General features: G+C 38.6%; 1 protein-coding gene across 5 annotated transcripts in view; it reads right to left on the bottom strand.

Annotated features, from left to right (window-relative positions):
• Positions 1 to 2,133: 2,133 nt before the first annotated feature.
• CCBL2 (cysteine conjugate-beta lyase 2) overlaps positions 2,134 to 21,568 on the bottom strand; it is a 63,723-nt gene continuing 44,288 nt past the window's right edge. For 4 of the 5 annotated variants that reach the window (XM_008584992.1, XM_008584995.1, XM_008584996.1 and 1 more), the window contains 4 exons: positions 21,083 to 21,269; positions 15,905 to 15,978; positions 15,553 to 15,639; positions 9,246 to 9,626 (listed from right to left, as the gene is read on the bottom strand). In XM_008584992.1, the coding sequence (XP_008583214.1) occupies positions 9,564 to 9,626; positions 15,553 to 15,639; positions 15,905 to 15,978; positions 21,083 to 21,269 (411 nt within the window). In that variant the 3' untranslated portion in view covers positions 9,246 to 9,563. Of the gene's footprint in view, positions 2,322 to 9,245; positions 9,627 to 15,552; positions 15,640 to 15,904; positions 15,979 to 21,082; positions 21,270 to 21,568 lie in introns of those variants that run through there. The other variant, XM_008584993.1, reaches the window with a different exon arrangement.

The raw sequence follows: 21,568 nt of genomic DNA, 5'->3' as shown, positions 1-21,568 counted from the left end.
TCTTAATATTTCTTTGAGGTAATTTCTCAGCAGAACAGAAAGTTCCTCCTCATTTTTTTTTTTGTCCTTTTTGTGACCGGCCGCACCGCGCTCAGCCAGTGAGCGCACCGGTCATCCCTATATAGGATCCGAACCCGCAGCGGGAGCGCTGCTGCATTCCCAGCGCCACACTCTCCCGAGTGCGCCATGGGCTCGGCCCCCTCCTCATTTTTTAAAACTTCTGCTTAGTCTGACGTATTTTAGATGTATCTTTGTTTATTTATCCTTTTTCATATTGATGAAGATTTAGATTGTCTCTGATCATTCCTGACTTTTAAAATAGCAAATTCCAATGAGTATGTGTGTGTATATGGTTATCTATATATGCCCTAAATAAATTAATATGCCTTGCAGACCACTACTCTATTGAATCCAATTGTCTTGGCATCCCAAGAGCTGAGTGCAAATTTGAGTCCTGTATCCTGGGATTGGGCTTCCAGGGGTCAGACAGAGTCCCACATAGATTACCTACAGCCCTATGCAAAGGTGTTTCAAAAGCCTGATTGAAATGACTCAAAGACATGCTAATTGTGTCTGCAGTTTTATTAACAATTGTTGGCAGTTCAGGAAATCATAAGTGAAAGACAAGGGCCAAAGAGAGACCTGAGGTTAAAAGGAAAACAACAACAACAATAACAATGGTATTCTGAGGGCCATATTCAATTGCAGAAATTCACTCATTCAAGAAATGTTTAGATTGCCTACTATACGCCAGCCTCTCCTCTAGGTGCTGGGGAAACAGCAGTGAACAACACAGTCAAAACTCCTTTGCCTCATAGAATTTATGTCAAGAGGGGAGATAGACAATAAATTAAATGAGGAAAACATTTTAAAGTTAGATAGTGGTAACTGCTAAGGAGGAAAATGAGGCATGAAAAGGGAATGACGAGAGGCAGGATTTATAACTTTAAATGGGAGGTCAGATAAGTTTTCCTGAGATGATAATTGAGTGAAGTTCTGAAGTAGTCAGGTGGAGGCAGGTGGAAACGCATCCCAGGCAGAGGGAACCACAAGTGCAAGGGACCCAATCTGGAGCATGCCTAGTGTTCAGGGACCTGCAAGGAGGCCAGAGTGGCCAGAGTGAGTTGAAGGAAGGAGAGAACAGTAGGAGATGTGGTTAGAGAAGAACCGGGGTCAGATGATACAGGGACTGGAAGGTCATAGTGACAAATTTGACTTTTACTCTGAGTGAGGTAGAGTCATAGAAGGGTTTTAAGTAGAGAAGTGTCATAAGTCCTTTAAAATGAGCACCTCCAAGCATGTAGTATGGACACTAGAGAGAAGAATTTTAGAAAACTGAGAAGTTTTCATGAGTTCTGTACTCTTTCATGCATGTATTGGTTAGCAGAATGCTTCAAGAATAATTATAAAAGTAGTGTTATAATAAGCAATCTCAGGAATTTATACAGATAATGGAGTTATGTTGTTTAGAAGACAGCTCTGAGGTTTCAGCTAAATTAGTATGTTTATAATTTTAATGGATAATTGATGAGTTTATTAATACTTCAGACAGGATGACCACTCTTACTGATTAAGGGACAAAATAACTATTTCATCTTCCTAACCAGAAGATTTTTGCCACAAATGAAAGGCTTTAAACATTATAAGAAAAAAAATGCTGTATCTAAATGTAAAGGAAAGTAGCAGCTGCATAATATGAATTTAATATTGATTTGAAAATCAAACTACTTCTACAATTTATTCTGCTATATCCCAAGATAGATAGCTGTTTGTCAGCAGGTGAACTTCCCATTTAATTGGCATGACTGAGTAGATGTATTGTCAGAGCAGGAAGAAAACGAAATTCTATGTCTCAGTAACGTAGTTGAGGTTTTTGTTTTGTTTTACCCTTGGGTTTATCCAACTGAGACCAAGGAGAGGCCTTGTTTTATCTGGGAATGATTTTTAATTCAATACATTAAGTAATTATGTGGTTATACAATTGTTTTCATCATAAGAATGATGGGGAAAATTCACGAATTTGACAAGCTTGTGATTATTTGCCTTTCTCTTATACTAAATCCTTCAGGGCCTCACCATCCTGGGCTCCTGCAGGAGCCTTCTGTAAATAACAGAAAACTCTAGCACAGTGGCTTAAACAAACAGGGTTTTATTTGGCTCAAGAATTATATAATCTGGAGTAAGTATAGTGGCTTCAAATTGCTTCCAGGATCCCTGTTTCTTTCCATCTTTCTTCTCTGCATCCTTAGTATGTAGATCTTCAACCTCATGCTAGTTGCTGCACAAATGCAAGATGGCTGCTGCACCTCCAGGTCCCACTTCTACATTCCAGGAAAGAAAAAGGTTGAGGGTGGAGAGGACAAAAAAGACAAAAAAAGTCTCAGGAAGACTTTAACTTTTATCTTCTTTTCATGAAGAGGAGCTCTTCTTGGGCACGTTTGAGTAGTTGCAAAGGAAGCTGAGAAATTGGGTACTTTGACTTTTTAGCCTTAACAGTAGTCAAGGGAGAAGGTGGCTATTATTGGTTTTTGGGTAGCCAAACTATAGTTTATGCCATTTTCCCTCTCTTCCATAAAAATCTTCAAAACTTTATCACTGTTTACTATGTGAAGTCCATAGCTCTTATTATTGTGTAATATGTCATAGGATGATTTCTTATCTAACTTCAAGAATTTATAGACAATGTATCTTCATTTTTTGCCAATCCACCTATATTAGTTAGGGGTCTCCAGAGAAACCAAATCAATAGGATGTACATATATAGAAAGAGATTTATTTAAAGGAATTGGATCATGAGATTATGGAGGCTGGCAAGTCCAAATCTGCAGGGTGTACTGTCCTGTTGAAGGGATAATGCACTTCCATGTTTCTCACAGCCCTATTTACAATAGGTTTGAATCAATCTAAATGTCAATAGAAAGAGATTTATTTAAAGGAATTGGATCATGAGATTATGGAGGCTGGCAAGTCCAAATTTGCAGGGTGGACTGTCCTGTTGAAGGGATAATGCACTTCCATGTTTCTCACAGCCCTATTTACAATAGGTTTGAATCAACCTAAATGTCCATTGATAGATGACTGGATAAGGACATGTGGTGTATAATAACAATGGAATACTATTCTGCCATAAAGAGGAATGAAATTCTGCCATTTGCAGCAACATGGGTGAACTTGGAGAAAATTATGTTAAGTGAAATAAGCCAGGCACAGAAAGAAATATAGTATATCCTCATCACTCATAAGTGGGAGCTGAAAAGAAAAAAAAAAAAAAGTCAGTTCTGATTGCACTAAATCCTGTTGCCTTTTTCTTGACCAGATACTCATTTCTCTCTCTCTCTCCCCCTCTCTGTCTCTCCACTACTTAATTCTCACCTTTCCTCCCTCATTTCCTTCTCCACTACCTCACAGCAGGGTCCCTGTGAGCCTATGACATAATTACCACTCATTCTCCCAAGTCTCGTGTTTGCTGATGTAGCCTCTGCTAAGACAGTAAAATACATGGCTAAATTTGTCCTATAATAATTTATTCAACAGTTGTCACACTAATAAATTATTTTTGGTTTTGGGGAAAAAAAGCCCGTGGAGCTTGGTGACAGAGTATAATTTGAGTCCTGGATTAAGCTGTAACTGAAATGTTGAGACAGAAAACTTGTTTTTGTTTTATTTAAACCCTTATGAGTTAGACAACATGAATATTTTTAACTAATATATGTAACATGATCACATTTGCATTTTAGAAAACTCAATGGGTCTATAGGGATCTTGTTTTATTTAAACCCTTATGAGTTAGACAACATGAATATTTTTAACTAATATATGTAACACGATCACATTTGCATTTTAGAAAACTCATTGGGTCTATAGGGGTAATGGATTACAAGGAGCGAGTCAAGGAGAACCATCAGGAAGTTGAATAATAATCTGGTTCAAAGATAATATTGGCCTGCATCAGAGTGGCAGCAAATGGAGAAGAGAGAAGAGATGGATTTAAGAAATATTTAGGATAATACATAGAGGACTTCCTTGGATGTGGGGGAAAAGATAAGAAAAGGATAAGAGTGATTTCTAGGTTTTCCGGCTTGAGCTACTGGATGGGCGTCATCGTTTACTGAGGTAAAGAGACAAGACTGGGCTGGGTCTGACTATGAAATGTCCGTGTGGAGATGACAAATGAGGTGTGGGACTGTGGGTCTGAAATTCAACTGAAAGGACTAGGCTGGAGATAGATTTGGGAACCATTAGCACATAGAGAGAATGAAGCCATTTAGTGAGAAAGAAGAGAACATAGTCTAGTGCCAAATACCAATAATTAAGGAACAGGAGAAGGAGACTGAGAAGAGCAGCCAGAGAGGTGGGAGGCATTTCACGAGAGGGCAGCATCGCAGGAACAAGAAAGGTAGGGTTTAAGAAGGCCAGAGAGGTCCGCAGGGGTAAGTCCTAAGAAGTCAGATGACACTGAGAAGTTTCCTTTAAATCTAGGAATATGGAGGTCATTAGAGAATTTAGAACAATATTGGGTGTGGAAGCCAGACCTCAGATGGTTGAGGGTAAGTGAAGGGTGTGTGTGTGTGTGTGTGTGTCTGTGTGTGTGTGAAAGTGGAATCATCAAATGAGAAAAATTCTTTCAAGAGTTACTCCAGTTTGCGGTAAAATTTCTCAAAAAGCCCAGAGCGAAGTTACCAGTTCTCTTGTTGCTGTCTATATTCATGTATCTGGTGATCTAGTCTGGTCTCATGTCTTTAAAATCATCAATATACCAGAAACTCTCAAATTCATTATGTCCAGCTGGAATCTCTTTTCTAAACACTGTACTCGACTATCCAGCTGCCCACGCGACACGTATACCTGAAAGTCGGACGGGCATCTCACCTGTGTGCCAAACTAGGCTCCTGCTCTTCCCCCAAGCCTGTGCCTCCTGGAGCCTTCTTGACCTCAGTGGTGGTATCCATTTCAGTTGCTTCAGGCCAAAAATTGGACTCACTTTTCATTCCTCACTTTCTCTCATGCCCCTTAGAAACTCTGCTGTTTCTACCTTCAATGAATATCCAGAATCTGAGCATTACTTACCCTCCCACGGCTACCACTGTGATTGCTTACCAGGATTATTGTGATAGGTCTCCATACCTCAATCTTTGCTCCCCCTACAGTCTATTCTCAGTACAGACTTTTAAAAGATGCAAAAGGCTCAAGAACTTGAGGTCCCCTCAAGAATGAGAGTGTAAAAAATGTACTCTCCATGGCAGGTTAATAGAAAACTCAGGTCCGGGTCACTATTTCAGAAGATAAAGTACCCAGCGTTCAGGGAGGGAGGAAGAGGCTGGAAACTTCAACCTGGATGAGTGCAAATGCAGGTGTTATTTAAAAATTGCAGGGCCAAATACTTTGGGCAGCAGCAGCAAGAACAGTGATCACCAGGGGAACCAGTAACAGGCTAGGTGCTAGGTGTGAGCTGGGTTTATCAGCCAGACCCTATGATGATCGTGTTGTTCTATGAGTCTCAGGTCCCTGCAGTCCCCTCTGTCCAGCCCCTTTGGGTTTCCCACTTTAGCAGTTATATTCTATACCAGTTAGGCTTGATATCTAGTTAGGCATCTGGAAGCTTCTGATGGGGCCTTTGCCTCTAACGTCCAAGAGATATTAGGTCAAACTTTAAAAATTTTCCTGATCCAATACTGTACGATTTGCCTACAGACCCCATATTTAAAAATCCATTTCCTCTTCCTCCCCAAGTCTGCTCTCCTCACCTCAGCTCAGCTCAATGGAAGGGATGACAACCTCTGTCCTTTCAATCACCCAGATGTAGAGTTCTCTATGGGCCAGTCTTAGGCCTGTAGGACCAAACCATGGAAACCCTCACTCTAGTAGGTACACAGAAATTCTAGAACCGTGGAGGTGGGGGCTGACATTAGGCTTCAATGATCGCAGTGCCAGTGACCACAAGGATTCTAGTGCTATAGAACACTCTGTCAACTGAGAACTCCAGCTGATTCTTTGAAGACACTGTGAGGAAGCCCTATGAAAACAGAGTTGGTGAAATTCATTCATGTTATTGTGTGCAGCTGTAGTTTGTTAATTTTCATTGCTGTATGTATCCCACTGTACTAATATATCCTCCAAATATTAGACTGTTGATGGACATTCTGGTTGTTTCCAGTTTGGAATAATTACAATGTTCAATAAACATTATTTTACATATTAAAAAATGGCTTTGTTTCCAGTTTGGAATAATTACAATGTTCAATAAACATTATTTTACATATTAAAAAATGGAATGGCTCCCTGATTCTCTGGATTAAATCATCATCCTTGTAACAGTCCTTGAGGTTCCATGTTCCTTCTCTGATCTAATACCTGATCTAGTACCTACTTCTCCCCTTGGTTATTCCATCCAGTAATACCCAACTTTTAGTACTCATCAACTTGCCAGGCACCCTCCTGTCTTAGAGCCATTGCACTGGCTATTTCTTCTGCCTGAAATGTTGTCCCCAGTATGTCCATAGGCTCTCTCCCTACCTTTTTAAAATCTGCTTCCATGTCCCCTCCTTGAGACTTATCTGAGCATGCTACTTAAAATTCCACTTGCTTCCCTGACAAGTTTCATTCTTCTCTATCTTGCTCTACTTTTCTTCACACAATTATCATGTAAAAGTTTACATACAATATATTTCATTGTATGTGACATAGTTTCCCTCCCCTAGCTAGATGGAAAGCCCTGGAGGCAGGGATCTTTGTTCATTTCTTCACTGCTATATACTAAATGCCCAGAAGAGTGCCTGGCACATAGTAGAGTTCAATGAATACTTGATGGATGGATGGAAGGAAGGAAGGAAGGAAAGAAAGGGACGAAAGGAAGGGAGGGAGAAAGGAGGGGAGGAGAAAGGAAAGATAGAAAAAAGGAAGACATTTTTCCCTTAAGAGGAAGAAAGAGGGCTGGCCCTGTGGCGCACTGGAGAGTGCGCCGCTTGGGAGTGCGGCAGTGCTCCCGAGAAAGGAAAGATAGAAAAAAGGAAGACATTTTTCCCTTAAGAGGAAGAAAGAGGGCTGGCCCGGTGGCGCACTGGAGAGTGCGCCGCTTGGGAGTGCGGCAGTGCTCCCGACGAGGGTTTGGATCCCATGTGGAGACCGGTTCCCATTCACTGGCTGAGCGTGGTGCGGGCGCAACACCGAGGGTTGCGATCCCGTTGCCCGTCCCCGGTACGGGCGCGACACCGAGGGCTGCGATCCCGTTACCGGTCAGTAAAAAAGACAAAAAGGAAAAAAAAAAGAGGAAGAAAGAGATAACAGCATAGTAGAATCAGGGAAAGGGTTTTCTAAGATGGGAGAGACCTGAACATGTGTCACTTCTGAGGAAGGGAACGAGTAGAGGCTGTAGATACAAGAGAATGCATTGAACCAATGCTCTGAGAGTATGAGAATAAATGAGATCCAAAACACAGATGATGAAATTAGTATTGGACATGTCCAGGGCTGCAAAGAGCAAGTTTAAATGCTTGTTTAAATTTTATTAAGTTCCCAGCAAGGGTAAACAGGCTAAAAGTTTTCCATGGAATTTGTATTGCTAAGTAATAATTGGCTCTTGGGGTCCTGAGCCTCCTTCTGTAAGGCTGGGCCTGGTCATTTTTAACCAACAGCCCACCCCACTTGGCTGCCACACCCAACCTGTCCATCCTGGACAGGTCAAGGAATGACTTTTACAAGTGGAGAGAATGAAGACAGGATGTGGGGGCTGATGCAGATAAGTCAGAGGCTTATTGGCAGGGATCCCAGTTGGAAGTGCCAGTCTGATAGCTTCTGTTTTTCACTTTGTTTTGTTTTTCACACAGAAGCGGGAGATGAAGTCATTTGCTGTGATTAAATTGTGCTGGTGGTGGTGGACTTTGAGGTGTGAGAAGAATGAAAGTTGGATATTTCTATTATGGATAATAGGAGAATGTTAGACCTTGTTGCTGTGTAAAAAGTAGCATTTCGGGAGCACAGATGTATTATGTCTAGAGTTCAGGTCAATGATGTTAGTTCAGTTGTTAGAACCTGCCCAGTCGTGCGATTTGCTTCAGCAATGCTCAGCAGCCCAGGTGCAAGGCATGGAGCTTCAACCCCAGAATTGAGTTCTTTTTTTGACCAGGTAGGTGAGATAGAACAATGGGGCAAGTAATTGAAGGCAGCAAAGGTATCTTGGCTGAAGTGATAGACAATAGAATCTAAGCTACATGAGGAAGGGAGTGAAGATATAAGGGGACTGACAGGAATAAAATTGAGAGTTCTATGGACTATAGAAGTGATGATAAACATTTAATGTGTGTAAGAATCACCTGGGAAGGGCTGGATCCTGAAATTATTATTCAGTAGGTTTGAGGTAAAGACCAGAATCTCTACTTTCAACAAGGATCCTAGCAAATTCTGATGTAAGAAGGCCATGGACAATTTTTTTGAGAAATAGTGGGTTTGAAATTATAGCATGTTTAAAGAAGGGATATTTTGCAAGCAGTTGAGAGGGAAGGAGGAAGGGAGGCAGGGTGTAGACAGAGAGAGAGAGATAGAAAGAGAGAGAGGTAGAAAGAGAGAGAGAAACAAGCAGAGAGAAACAGCACGAGCTGGAAGGATAGGTGGTTATAGTGTGAGAAGATGAATTTATTATCTTGAAGGTGAAAAATCTGAAAAATGAAATCCTCAGGGTATGCTCAAGAGTGGTGGCTGGAGTGGAGTGGAGGAGAACATGGCCAAAGATGAAGGGGTCAAGGTACAAGAAGGCCTAGGTTATCCATGTGGACCTGAAGCCACTCCAATGATGGCAGTTCTTGGGATAGAGGCAAAAATGTGAGCAAAGTTGCAGGCCACTGGTAAATGATTGGGAGAGAACTATGGGAAGGTAGACAAAGCAAAGATACGGGGTAGAGGGGTGTAACTGGTTAGGAGCTTTTACACATGGCTAGAGGTGAAACTGGCTAACATCAGGTGGGTACTTATTGTTTGCCAAGCTTTACATACATTAGTCCATTTAATCTTATGAAGTAGGTGCTATTTTTTTTTTTTTTTGTCTTTTTCCGTGTCCGGCAACGGATCGCAACCCTCAGTGTCGCCCCCGGACCGGACCAGGACCGGCAACGGGATCGCAACCCTCGGTGTTGCTCCCGCACCTCGCTCAGCCAGTGAGCGGGAACCGGTCTGTATGTGGGATCCGAACCCTTGGTGGGAGCGCCGCCGCGCTTCCCAAGCGGCGCACTATCACAGTGCGCCACCGGGCCGGCCCAGGTGCTATTTTTATTCCCCTTTTATAATAAGGAAATTGAAGCACAGAGAGGTTAAGCATCTCACAGTTCTTATCCACTATGCTATGCTGACTCATAAAATGATAGTGGAAGGTGTTTTAATACATTTCAACTGAAAAAAAAAAATCAGATCTCCTGAATATTGTTATGTAGGGTTAACTTCTTTGGAAAAATAATGCAAATATTTAAATTCCAATTTTATGGAAATATTTGTTTTTCAACATCCAGCAGGTGGCAGCACTAGGTAACAATTCCATACTAGGTCATGTAACAGAAACATTACACAGTCTGTGTGTATCAAGACTTCTGCTTATTCCATGCCTTGATGATTTCTTCAGCAGCATCCAGTGTGCTGTCTTTCTGTAAATTAATAAAATAATCATCATCATTACATTTCAACATAAATTCAAGATGAAGTAAAGATTTAAACACAAAAAAAAGCCACAATAGTACAAAATGAAGATTTAAGTGACTATTCTCAAGTGAAGAAAATTTTTCAAAGTGAAAATGCAAAGGCAGAACCCCCAGTAGGAAAATAGTTAATCACATTAATTATCATTACAGAAACAAGCCAAAGGGTACAGAAGCGGTTATATCGAAAAATAACAGCTGTCTACTCCACACGCCTTCCTACTGATCCTTCCACCCCCGTAGACAGCCTTTTATGGCAATTTCTGGTTTGAGTTCTAACAGTTACCACCATTAAATAATATGCATATGCTCCTATTTCTATATTTGTAAACTTCACGCATTATCTACTATACATTGCTCTGGACTAGGAAAATTTAGTCCATTCACACTACTCTGCCCGTTCCTATCACAGTTTCATAGTTATATAATTACTGAAAAACAATCCATTTATTTTTTGAAAAGGTAATACATGCATATGGGTATTCAATTAAATTGAAGGGTAAGCAATGAAAATCCAGCCTTCCCTTCTTCTCTTTTGTCTCTCTACTTCATTTTCTTTCTCTCCCATTTCTACCAGAATGATTTACTCAGAAAGCCAATAGGTGGGACTGAGTGAAGCACGTGTCCTTGAGTAGGGGGCTGGGAAAGCCTTGGAAGCCTAGTGCAGGATGCTGCAGCCAGAGTGGAGGAAGTGTGGTGGCCAATGTGGGTGGCATGAGGTGGAGGGGTGGCAGTGGTGGTGCTAACCTGGAACAGGGTATCAGAGTCTGAGTGGGGTAAGCAAGGCATCCACATGGTGGGGTGGCCCCATGCAGGTGCTGGAGCCTGGAAGGGCTGAAGAAGGCATCTGGAAAGCGGTGTCAGAGCCCAAGAGGGGCGAGGAGGAAGTCTATGCAGTGGGTGACAGAGGAGGTGGCGTGTTGAAACCCAAGTGGGGTGAGGACAGTGACCATACAGGGGGCAGTGGCAGCAGCCAAGTACAACGTGTCAAAGCCTGCATGGGGTAAAGGGCCTTTATCCACTCAGGATTGAGGTGGGGGTTGGGGAGCAGAACGGTGGCAGTGATAGGAGACTGGCCACATACCAGTGGGAGACAGGCTTTATACATAAATGTGTGTTACAAATGTATATATATTCATACAGAGGTACTTCAAAACATTCATGGAAAAAATGAAATTAAAAGATGATGTGAATCTTTCCACAAACTTTTTGAAGACCCCTCATCTATTCCCTAGGAGGGTCTTGGAACAGCAACACACCAATAGCAGTGAGCACTCCTAATGCCCAGATCGTGCTTTGCCATTACCATTCTCCACTAAAAGGAACCAGCATCCATTGGAGATGGCTTATCCCAGATTGGGGTAGATAATGACAAGATGAACCGAGTACATCTCGTTATGCCAGAACGTAAGAAAATGCTCAAAAATGATGGAGCCATGTCAAAGGAAACAGAAGCCAGCGTAAAGGAGGAGTTCTGAGTGGCCAAATCTGGGAAAATTAAGTAGTAATAATTATAAATTATAGCCCACCGAATAAAATAGGACTCTATGAGTTTTTACTGAATAGGTAAAATGAATACATTGCTTGATGGACAAAATATTTATGAAGGAAAAAAGTGTAACTTTACAGTTGAGAAGCCTGGCAGACACCACGTTAATCAAGTGATTAAAGTTAACATCACCAGCAATAGGAAAAATTGAAATCATGTGCCACCTGATGCAACAAGCAGAATAGAGCATCACTTCTTTGGTTTCCTGACAAGGTGCATACCTGAATCTAATCACAAGGAGACGTCAAACTTAAATTGAGGGACTTCAAAATAGTTGGCTGATAATTTCAGAAAGTTTCAAATCATGAAAGTCAAAGAAAACTGAGGAACTATTCTAGCTTGAAGGAGACATGACAACTAAATGCAATGCATGATTTGGGTCTGGATTGATTGACTGACACGATTCGGGCCTGGATATATTTATCAGTTTGTTACAAAAAGGACATTATTGGAACAATTAATGACACTTTATGGGGAAGACACAATAAGGTACTACTTGGGGTGATAGGGGAATCATCAATAATTAAGTCAACTAACTCTGAAATGATTCAGAAAAAAAGTTCCTGAAACTTTTATGTTGAGAGCATTTCAAATTTTTTTTTAAGAAGTGAGTCAGCCTCCCACCTATCTCCCTCAGCCACTCAATTTCCTCCCCAGAGATTACACTGCTATTTTATTATATATCCTTCCAGAGACATTACAGGAGCTTAAAAATATCCATCCATCCATGCATCTCCATTTCAAGCAAATAACAGCGTTTCATAGAAACTGTTCTGCTCCTTGCTTTTAGCTTGTGCTCTATTACTACATGCAGAGCTGCTTCATTCTTTAATTGATGTGATTATATGATCATTTATTCAAGCAGCCTGTGCTGGTGAATATTTTGGTTGTTTGTAATTTTTTCCTATTACAAACCATGCATTAGTAAAAATCCTTGAATATGAGTCATTCAAAACATGCAAGGAAATCCACAGGGGCAGTGGAAATCCTAGAACAATTGATAGGTCAAAGGGTATGGTGCATTTACATTTGGATGAAAATTTTCAAACTAACCATTTTAGCGATTTTACAAATTATACTTCCACTCTCAACATGTGAGAGTGTTTTAGGGAACATCTTAGTTGTTTTTGGTTGTTTCGAATCTAATAGATAAAATAAAATTTCATTGCAGTTCTAATTTTCATTTCTCTTATTATGAGTGAGGTTGAGCATCCTTTTGTAAGTTTGATTGCTACTGAAGATTTTACCCATAACATTTTTAAGTGGTTATTTTTTTTTTTTTGTGCCTTATTACTTCTTTGATTTTGCCGTGAATTCAATCTGTTTTCTTTTGATTTCCATTTTCTTGGTATGTTTTTGCCATCCTTTTATTTTTAGCCTTTCCAAGAGGTTGAGTTAGGTGTGTCAACTTTCCCTAATAACTTCTAGCTGTTGCTACGCTACCTTCCAATATTGAATGCTGATTTAAAGGACTCTGAATCCACACTGATCCTCCTTTCCTGGCCCCCAGGGAGGCCTTGATCTTTTTGTCTAGATACCCAAAGGAGTACTTCTTTATCTTTGAAGTCTAATATATTAAATAAGGTATATCTCAGTGTTAATCATTCTATGTCAATTTTTCCTGAGACATGACATTCCCTTTCAAACATAATATTTGTGTCTTTTTTCTTTCTTTTTTTAATGGAAGCATTCTGAAAATAAAGCTATAAAATTCTTTCCAGGTTCCAATTGTTCTGCTTTTATTTTTTTCAGGGACTCTACCTATTTCATTTTTGTTCTGCATCTATAATTTTTCTAATATTTTAAAATTCTTTGTTCTATTCCATTTCCTTCTGTTCACTTTTCTCAATCCTTACTGTGCTTACAGAAGTATTTAGTGTCCTTTGTGGTGTATTCAATGTCACCATAATTTCCAATAGCTTTATTTTTTCCCTTCGATTTCTTACTGGAGATTCGACAGCTCTCATTTCATCTTCTTATATTAGCTTACCCTATCTTACCTGAACTTTTAAATCTCTGCTTTAATCTCATTTTAAAAGTTTTATATTTGAAATATCACAATTTTTATTGGCTCTATGCCAACATTTTTCTGTTGAGTACTCTCTGTCTGACACTTGTTTTTCCTTGTATCTTCCTTTTTTATTTATAGTGTCCTTTTATAGATTCATAGCTGGTTCCTTTTTGATTATTAATCATTTTTGGATTGAATCCTCTTCATAAGCTCCCACTGCCAGCACTTGTACTATTGGTATCATTCTGGGTAATGAGAATGCTACCTGCTGGCTTTGTCTATTATTTGTAGATGTATTTGCAGATTTATATAAGGGAGGAGCTGGGGCAGCACTAGAAAAAAGCAGAAATTCTCCCACTTCACAGTAAAGTTTAATACAATTGATGTAGGATTCAGAGAGAGGGAGTTCTTTTAGACTTTATTTCTTCCCTACTAATTAAATTGACTATTCTCGATTTAATATGTTGCCTCCACATTGCATTAACCCAACTTTTAGCAACAGTGATAGTGGTGAATGAGGAAATCTATAGCCCAACTTGAATCTCCTTTCCAACCTGCCTCACATAGTTTCTAGATGACATGACTATATGTTATGTTTCCACCCTGTTTCTTCCATGATGCCAAATCCATCAAAGAAGTTCCCGCATCCAGTGCATCTACTGTTCCTGCTGTTCTCAATAATGGGTATACTACCTGCTGGCTCTGTCTGTGATGTAAAGATATAGAAGCAGGAATTCTTCTATCATCTTCACTATATTTGGCAATTCTCCCTCATACACTGGGGGGTTTTTCAATTAGTTTACCATTCTCCTACTTGTTTTTGAATAATTTCCAAGAAAAGAATAGGGAAGGTCTGTGTTTACCATTTTAAAACAGGAAGTCTTATGTTATTTTCTTCTGCTAGTTATGTTTATAGTTTCAAATATCATACTTACACCTTTATTTCTAGATCCTCTATAAGAGAGAATATTAATAGCCTTACCCTTTCTTCTACATTTCAGACAATTGAATGTTTACATTGTTAGATTGTTAACATTTATATTTTGTTCTGAACGGTCTGCCACTGTTTGTCTATGTTATTTCTAAAATATGAAAACAGTGTGTTTACATTATTCTGACTAGGTTTATAGACCATGTGAGTTGGTGTAGAGAATGCCTTGACCTCAGTAAGACTGTTTTCAGTAGCAATAACATCTTAAAAACAGCAATCACACATTCAGAATCTTTTCTAGTACAGGTCTTATGGTGACGAATTGTCTCAGCTTTCATTTGTCAGGAAGGTCTATTTCATTTTCGTTTTTAAAGGATATTTTCCTGGATATAGAATACTGGGCAGACAAATTTTTTACTTCTGTGCTTCAAAGATGTTATTTCACTGTATTCTAGTCTTCACTGTTTCTGATAAGAAGTTAGTTAACATTCGTATCTTTGTTCCTACGTATGCAATGTATAGTTTTTCTCTGGCTGCTTTCAAGAACTTATCTTTACTTTTGGTTTTCAGCAGTTTAATAATGATGTGCCTAGATGTGGTTTTGAAATATTTATCCTGTTGTAGTTCACAGCTTTTTAGATCTACACACTGCTTTTCACCAAATATGGGAAAATTTGGGGCATTATTTCTTAAAATATTTTTTCTGTCATATTCCATTCTCTTTTGGTATTCCAATGACATGTATCTTATCACTTGACATTTTCTCATAGATCTGAGGCTCTGTTCATTTTTACAAAATAATTTTTCTCTCTTTTTTTCAGATAGTATAATTTCTATGGATCTGTATTCCAGTTGACTCTTTTTTTTTCTGATATCTTAAATCCTCTGTTTAGCTCCGTAAATATTTCATATCAGATATTATACTTTTAGGCTCTTGAATTTTCATTTGGTTCTTTTTTTCTATATTTTTAGTCCCTCTGTTTGCTCTTTATGACCACATTCCCTTTACTTTCTTAAAGATACTTATAATATTTGCTTTGAAGTCCTTGTCTGCTAATTCCTACATCTGAGTCACCTTCAGTTCCATTTCTATAGACCACTTTTTTCTTAATTATGGGTCACATTTTCTTGTGTTTCCACATGTCTAATAAGTTTTTATTGTGTGTTGGACATTGTGATATCACATGGTGAGGCATCTGGATTATGCTGTTTCCCTTCAAAGAGGGTTGAGTTTTGTTCTGATAGGCAGTTACTTTCATTGCAGCAAGCCAAAATTTAAAAACTACATACGAGCATATAATTTTTAGCACAGAAATCAATGGTGCTTTATACGTTGGAAGTCAGGATATTATAAATGTGTTTTTGAATAGAACAGGGAACTTACTTTTATGAAGCAAAATCGCACAAACTTCTCAAACTGTAATTTAGTCTCTGAATTACAGAATGCTGAAACAGGGATGGCTGATAGTTTCTGAAAAAATAAATGTATATAATAAGAAAACTACTTACACTTCAAATATTCATTTTGGAAACATAGACATTAGAAACAAATTGATACTCTTATGTATTCACAACAATTTCCAAAACGATAAATGTGTTTAAAATCTCCGAAAGAGCCATAAGTGGAATAATATGTAACAAAACTACAATTACTGTTTTCAGAGCATGTCAGCAGGTATTCTTCATAAATTAACTATAAAATATAACACAGTGTTGCAAAGGCCAATAAACATTACCTTATTTTTGGTCATCCATCTCACAAATTTAAAGTCATAAGGCTCATTGCTTTCCATGTCAGAGAGGTCTGCATCTAAAACCACAATAAAAATTAGGTGTCCTATGAATTATATCTGAGATAACATGTATTTCACTTAAGTCTATCAATATTCAAAATTTTCTCTTGATTTAAAATAGTTTAGTTTAGAATTTTCTTAAATATTCACAGAATATGCTGGAGTCTCATAACGCATGATGGGTGTGAAGTGAGGAATTCACAGATGAGCTTTACTGATATTCTAAGGCAATACTCACACATACACCTGGTTTGCTCACACTTATACATGCTGCTCTTAGCACAGGAAGACGATAGAAAAGGGGAAGGGAAGAGGAATGTTGCTTTTCCATATAGAAATAAGGCTCTATCACCATTTTTAAGAAAATAACAATTAAATTTATAGATAATAATTATATCTCCAAATAGATTGTAAGCTCTATAAGGGTAAAGTGTCTGTTTTGCAACCTATAGCATCCCCAACTCCTAGGCTAGTGTCTAGCCCATAAATAATGAGAAGCCTATTTGCTGAGTGAATATATTAATATATTTCATTAATTAATATATTATCTCTTGCTTCTGTATATTAAATTTGGGGAAGAGACTTCGAATATGTATTCCTCTTGCCTCAATCATACTTGAAAGGCTAGGCAAGATATTTCTCTGGCATCCAGTTTCAACAATTTACATTTCACATTGTTTCCGTTTTACTGACTTGCACTCTTAGAATTTTTTGCATGCCCAAAGCAACTAATGTTGATGGTTAGTGTAATCAATAAAATTTTACATTTTATTGCTCAAAATGAATTGAGGCAGATATTTTACTTCTTTCTTGCATTCACTAAATACTTGTGGGTCTTTTCAAATTAACCATGTAAAAACCTTGATAATGAAGAAAGTATCACCTGGAGTTTTTACAAAAGGCCTCAATATCTTTTTTTTTGGCAGCTGGCCAATATGGGGATCAGAACCCTTGACCTTGGTATGAGAACACTGCGCTCTAACCAACTGAGCTAACTGGCCAGCCCTTAATATCTTGTAACACGATGAGTTTATCTCCATTCTCCCCTACACGTTAAGGAAATGTAAAATTTCCATATAATAATGTTAATAACATACTACCACGTATTGAGCACTAAGTATTCATTGAGCATGTTATATGATTCTCTCATTTAGTTGTCACCACAATTCTGAGAGGTAGTTACAATCTTTTACAGATGAGGAAGTTAAATTACTATTTCATGACACATGTGCGTGTGTGTTTAATCCAGGTTTGGCCCTAACAAAAATGGCAGCTTAAAAAAGTTAGAGCCTAATTGTAAATTATGTAAAAACTCTATGTGACAAGTACACAATAGCAGTGTATTCAAGGTACAAAGGTAGCCCAGGGAAAGGAGTGATTACCTATGGGAGTAGAAGGAAGAGCAGGAGGTTATTAACTAACTGTAACTGAGACTGTACTACTCATTTATTCTTGTAAAGCTTACAAAAAAGGACTTTATTCCACGGTGCTGAAAAAGGAGAGAAGGAAATAAATACAATTATAAAGGTTTTATAATTAGAAGGAAGTTGAAATCTATTTCTTCTGAAATGCCTGAGCTAAAGATTCTCAAAGGAACTAAACAAAGTTATTCTTTATTGAAGATAAGAGTTTAAACCAAGTGTATTAGCATATTTAAGTAATCTATGAAAATGCAGATTGTTTTTTTTTTTGACCGGTAGGGGATTGCAACACTTCGCACATGTGGTCTGCACCAAGCTCAGCCAGTGAGCGCACCAGCCATCCCTATATAGGATGTGAACCCGCGGCCTCGGAGACAAGCACCACACTCTCCCGAGTGAGCCACACGGCCGGCCCTGCAGATTGGTTTTTGCATTCTCACTATCTTGTCCAAAATTTTGGATCCTATTATTTCACTGAACAAACGGTAATCATATCCTTATTTGCTGTCTTGTCTTCTACTCAAATGTTCCTTCCCCTTTTTTAGTTCTAGGGTGAAGCTCATTGGTCTGAAAAGGTGCTTAGTATGAGGGTACTTCAAAAAGTTCATGGAAAAATGGAATTGAAAGATAATATGAATCTTTCAACGAACTTTAAAAAATACCCTTATATAGCAGAAAACAAATAAGTTCACTGATTAGGACACAGATCTCTGGGTTCAGAGCCCAGCTCTGCTACTTATTGGTTAATTAACTTTGGTAAATTTTGTGCTTTCTCTCTATCCTTAGAGAAGTTATAATATAATCTAGAAGTTATAATATAATTGAGGTTTGTTATAATGACAAAAATCTCATATGGCTTTTGTGAGCATGTGATATTTGTAAAGCTCTTTATATAATACCTACTATATCATAAATATTCAATAAATATTAACCAGTTAGCCATTGTTATTAATTGTAAAGGGAAGCAATTTATGTCATGGTTTACTTTTCTTCTCAAACTACCATCAAATGAAAGTTTTTGTTTTCTATGTTTATCTTTAGCAAATGATAGGATCAATCTCTAGCACATGAAAGAATTCCCACATTGCAGATGAATTGAAGCAGACGAAAGAGTAAAATAAGAGAAAATTTCTTCATATGTAGGAGGATTTTATAAACATCATTAACATTTTCTCCTATTGGTAAAGGAGGACAATAAAAAAGGGACATCCTTTTCTCCTTCATCAGAAAAGTTTTTCTAACCAAAATCCTTTGTGCCCTTTTATAACCACCCTAGTTCAAGATCTAAGATCTAAGCTAGTATTGCATGCAGGATGAATCGACCGAGGAGAAAATGGGAAACTAATTAAGAGCTTAGTGCATTCATCCAATTTGCATCAATGTCTTTTTCATTTTAAATGTCACAATGTGACAATCCCTTTTAGCATTTACTATCTGGAAAAGGTTGGTTCCAGGAAAAAGTTGTTTTTATCTAAAAAGCTTATAAGTTTCCTTTCTTCCAATAATTATGTAACTAATTCCATTTTTCTATGTCACTTTGCTGGCACAAAGTTCAGTCTCAAGTTAATAATAATTATAAAACCGTATGAACCTAGGTGACTGACATATTTGCTTCCTCCCCTTCCTATATGGCATTGATTTTTGATTCATATACAATCATTTCTATTTATATATTATTGCACAAAAGACTTTTTTTTTTTTTGTCTTTTATCTTTTTCCGTGTCCGGCAACGGATCGCAACCCTCAGTGTTGCCCCTGCACCGGACCGGGGACCGGCAACGGGATTGCAACCCTCGGCGCTGCCCCCGCGCCTCGCTCAGCCAGTGAGCGGGAACCGGTCTGTACGTGGGACCCGAACCCTCGGGCGGGAGCGCCACCGCGCTTCCCAAGCGGCGCACTTATCCAGTGCGCCACCGGGCCGGCCCACAAAAGACTTTTAATATGAGTAAGCTGAAATTCCTTTTGGAAGCATATAAAGTAGAAATCATTTTCTTATTTAAGAAACAAAATAATTCATGTGGAAAATCTTGTAGATTTCCAGTTCAAAAGCAAAAATATAAGTGATGACGACAGTGCTATTTCTTTTCATCATTTCGTGAAATGAGCTGCACATTTAGACCCCAGGTAGGAAAAGTGCCTTCCAAACCTCAGAATATAGAAGATCTTAAGGGTTTTATGTAAGAATGGGGCTTGAGAGCCTGCCAAATACAATGCTTGCCACAGCCTCTTCTCTCCCAACAAATGAAGAAATAAGCTAATCTGAAAGGAAAGAGAAGCTTGCCTCAGTTTAAGCCAAACCTCATGTAGTGAATTCTTACAGGTTTATGCTGCCTCAGCATCCATTTTGAATACAAGTTGAACTTTCTCATACCAGAAGGAGGGCTCAGTCCCCCTTGACACAGTTTCCAGTTCTCCACCTCCTCTCAGTTCTTCAGTGTGGTCGACCCAGATATCTGCCTTATCCAGCAGCCTCCTGGTGACCACCTCCCTACGGGATAGCTAGACACAACTTACTTGACTTGTCCATTGATTCTCACACCCTGCACGGACTGCACAGATGTGCCACAGTGACCATCTCTCGGTGACAGTGTGCCCCACGGAGCTCATGCCTGCTTATTCTAACCCCACCAATCAGAACTCTGTAAGGAAAACCTGCTTTGGTAATGCCCTGGACCCCGATAAAGGCTTTGGCCCTCAGGTCCCTCACACTCTCTCTCTCTCTCTCTTCTTCTCCTCTGCTGGTTGAGTGTGTGTATCCAGGATGGTTCCCTATGTCCTGTTGGCCCTGCTAGGTGTGCTGCCCTCTTCTTTCTGGGATCTGCAAGTAATGCACAGCTCTGTTATTTCATGTGTTTTGCTGGGCTGCCTCCTCTGTCTGTCACCTGGCTGACACAACCAAACTTAACTCTCATCTTGGTCAGGGCTCTCCTAGAGAGTGAACATCTCGGTAGGAATAAACTGGGCACAGCTNAAAAAAAAAAAAAAAAAAAAAAAACCAGAATGGCTGTAATTTCTGACAGACAGAATAAATAAGACTTTGAAGATTGCTGTTATTAATAGTTTTGTTTCTTTTAAAGAAAAGTTATATATAAAATATTATCATGTTTCTAACTTTAGACTTGTATATCAGAATTATAGATAACAGTTTTAGGCAATATAAAGACCATTGTTTTTTGGAGACAGAACTATTTAGAATCTAGCTGTGTGACTTCAGGCAAGTTATTTAAAACTTTCTGTGTCTTCTTGTCTGCAAAAATGGAGCTAACAATGCTTTCTGCAGAAGGATATTTGACAGCTTGGCACATATTAGACCTTCATCACATTTTATTTTTCTAATAAAACAGTATGTGTTTTTGTTAAGTGAAAAGAAAATTAAAATTTTACTCAAATGAACACAGGGTACCTATATTATTTCATGTGCCTGTGCTTTAAATTATACACTAGAACAGGATGACAGCAAATTCTGTTTTATAGTATACATAGAACAACACTGACTCCATAACAATTTAACAACAGTCACATTTAAAGTAAAACATCTAAAAGTAAAGATAATTGTAGAATACATTGACATTGTGAAAATCCACCTTTTTTCATAGATAAATTGCTGCTATGGCTTTGACAGCAATCTTTTCTCCATAATTCTGGTACAATTTCACACATAAGTTTTCATATACTTGAAATAATAACAACCTTTACAAACCTAGCAAAGACACATCAGCGATGATGAAGTATCCCCCATCAGGAACTATGGGTTTTAGGCCAACACTTTCAAGTAAGTGTACCATCTGATCTCTTTTTACTTCTAACTCTCTTGGCAGAGAATTAAAGTAACACTGTGGGTCATCCATACGCTTGATGTCAATCCAAAAAGCTTGAGCCAAGGCTTCCTGTATGTTAAGGTTGAAAAATTTGGAAAGGAAATATGGTAATGTTATTTACTGCTTAATTTATTGGTATAATAAATAAAGATTATCTGAGTAAGATTATTGGCAAAAAGGTCACTCAGGAAATTACAGTTGAATTCCTGAGAACCTATATTAAATACTATGGATTAAAGGAAGACTCACTACATTTTTTTTTTTTCCTTTTTGTCTTTTTTCGTGTCCGGCCACGGATCTCAACCCTCAGTGTCGCACCCGTACCGGACTGGGACCGGCAACGGGATTGCAACCCTCGGTGTTGCACC

Source organism: Galeopterus variegatus, unplaced genomic scaffold, assembly GCF_000696425.1.
Source record: "Galeopterus variegatus unplaced genomic scaffold, G_variegatus-3.0.2 Scaffold3418, whole genome shotgun sequence".
Classification (NCBI taxonomy): Eukaryota; Metazoa; Chordata; class Mammalia; order Dermoptera; family Cynocephalidae; genus Galeopterus; species Galeopterus variegatus.
Note: the sequence above shows the minus strand (reverse complement) of the source record. Positions and strands in the feature narration are given on the sequence as shown.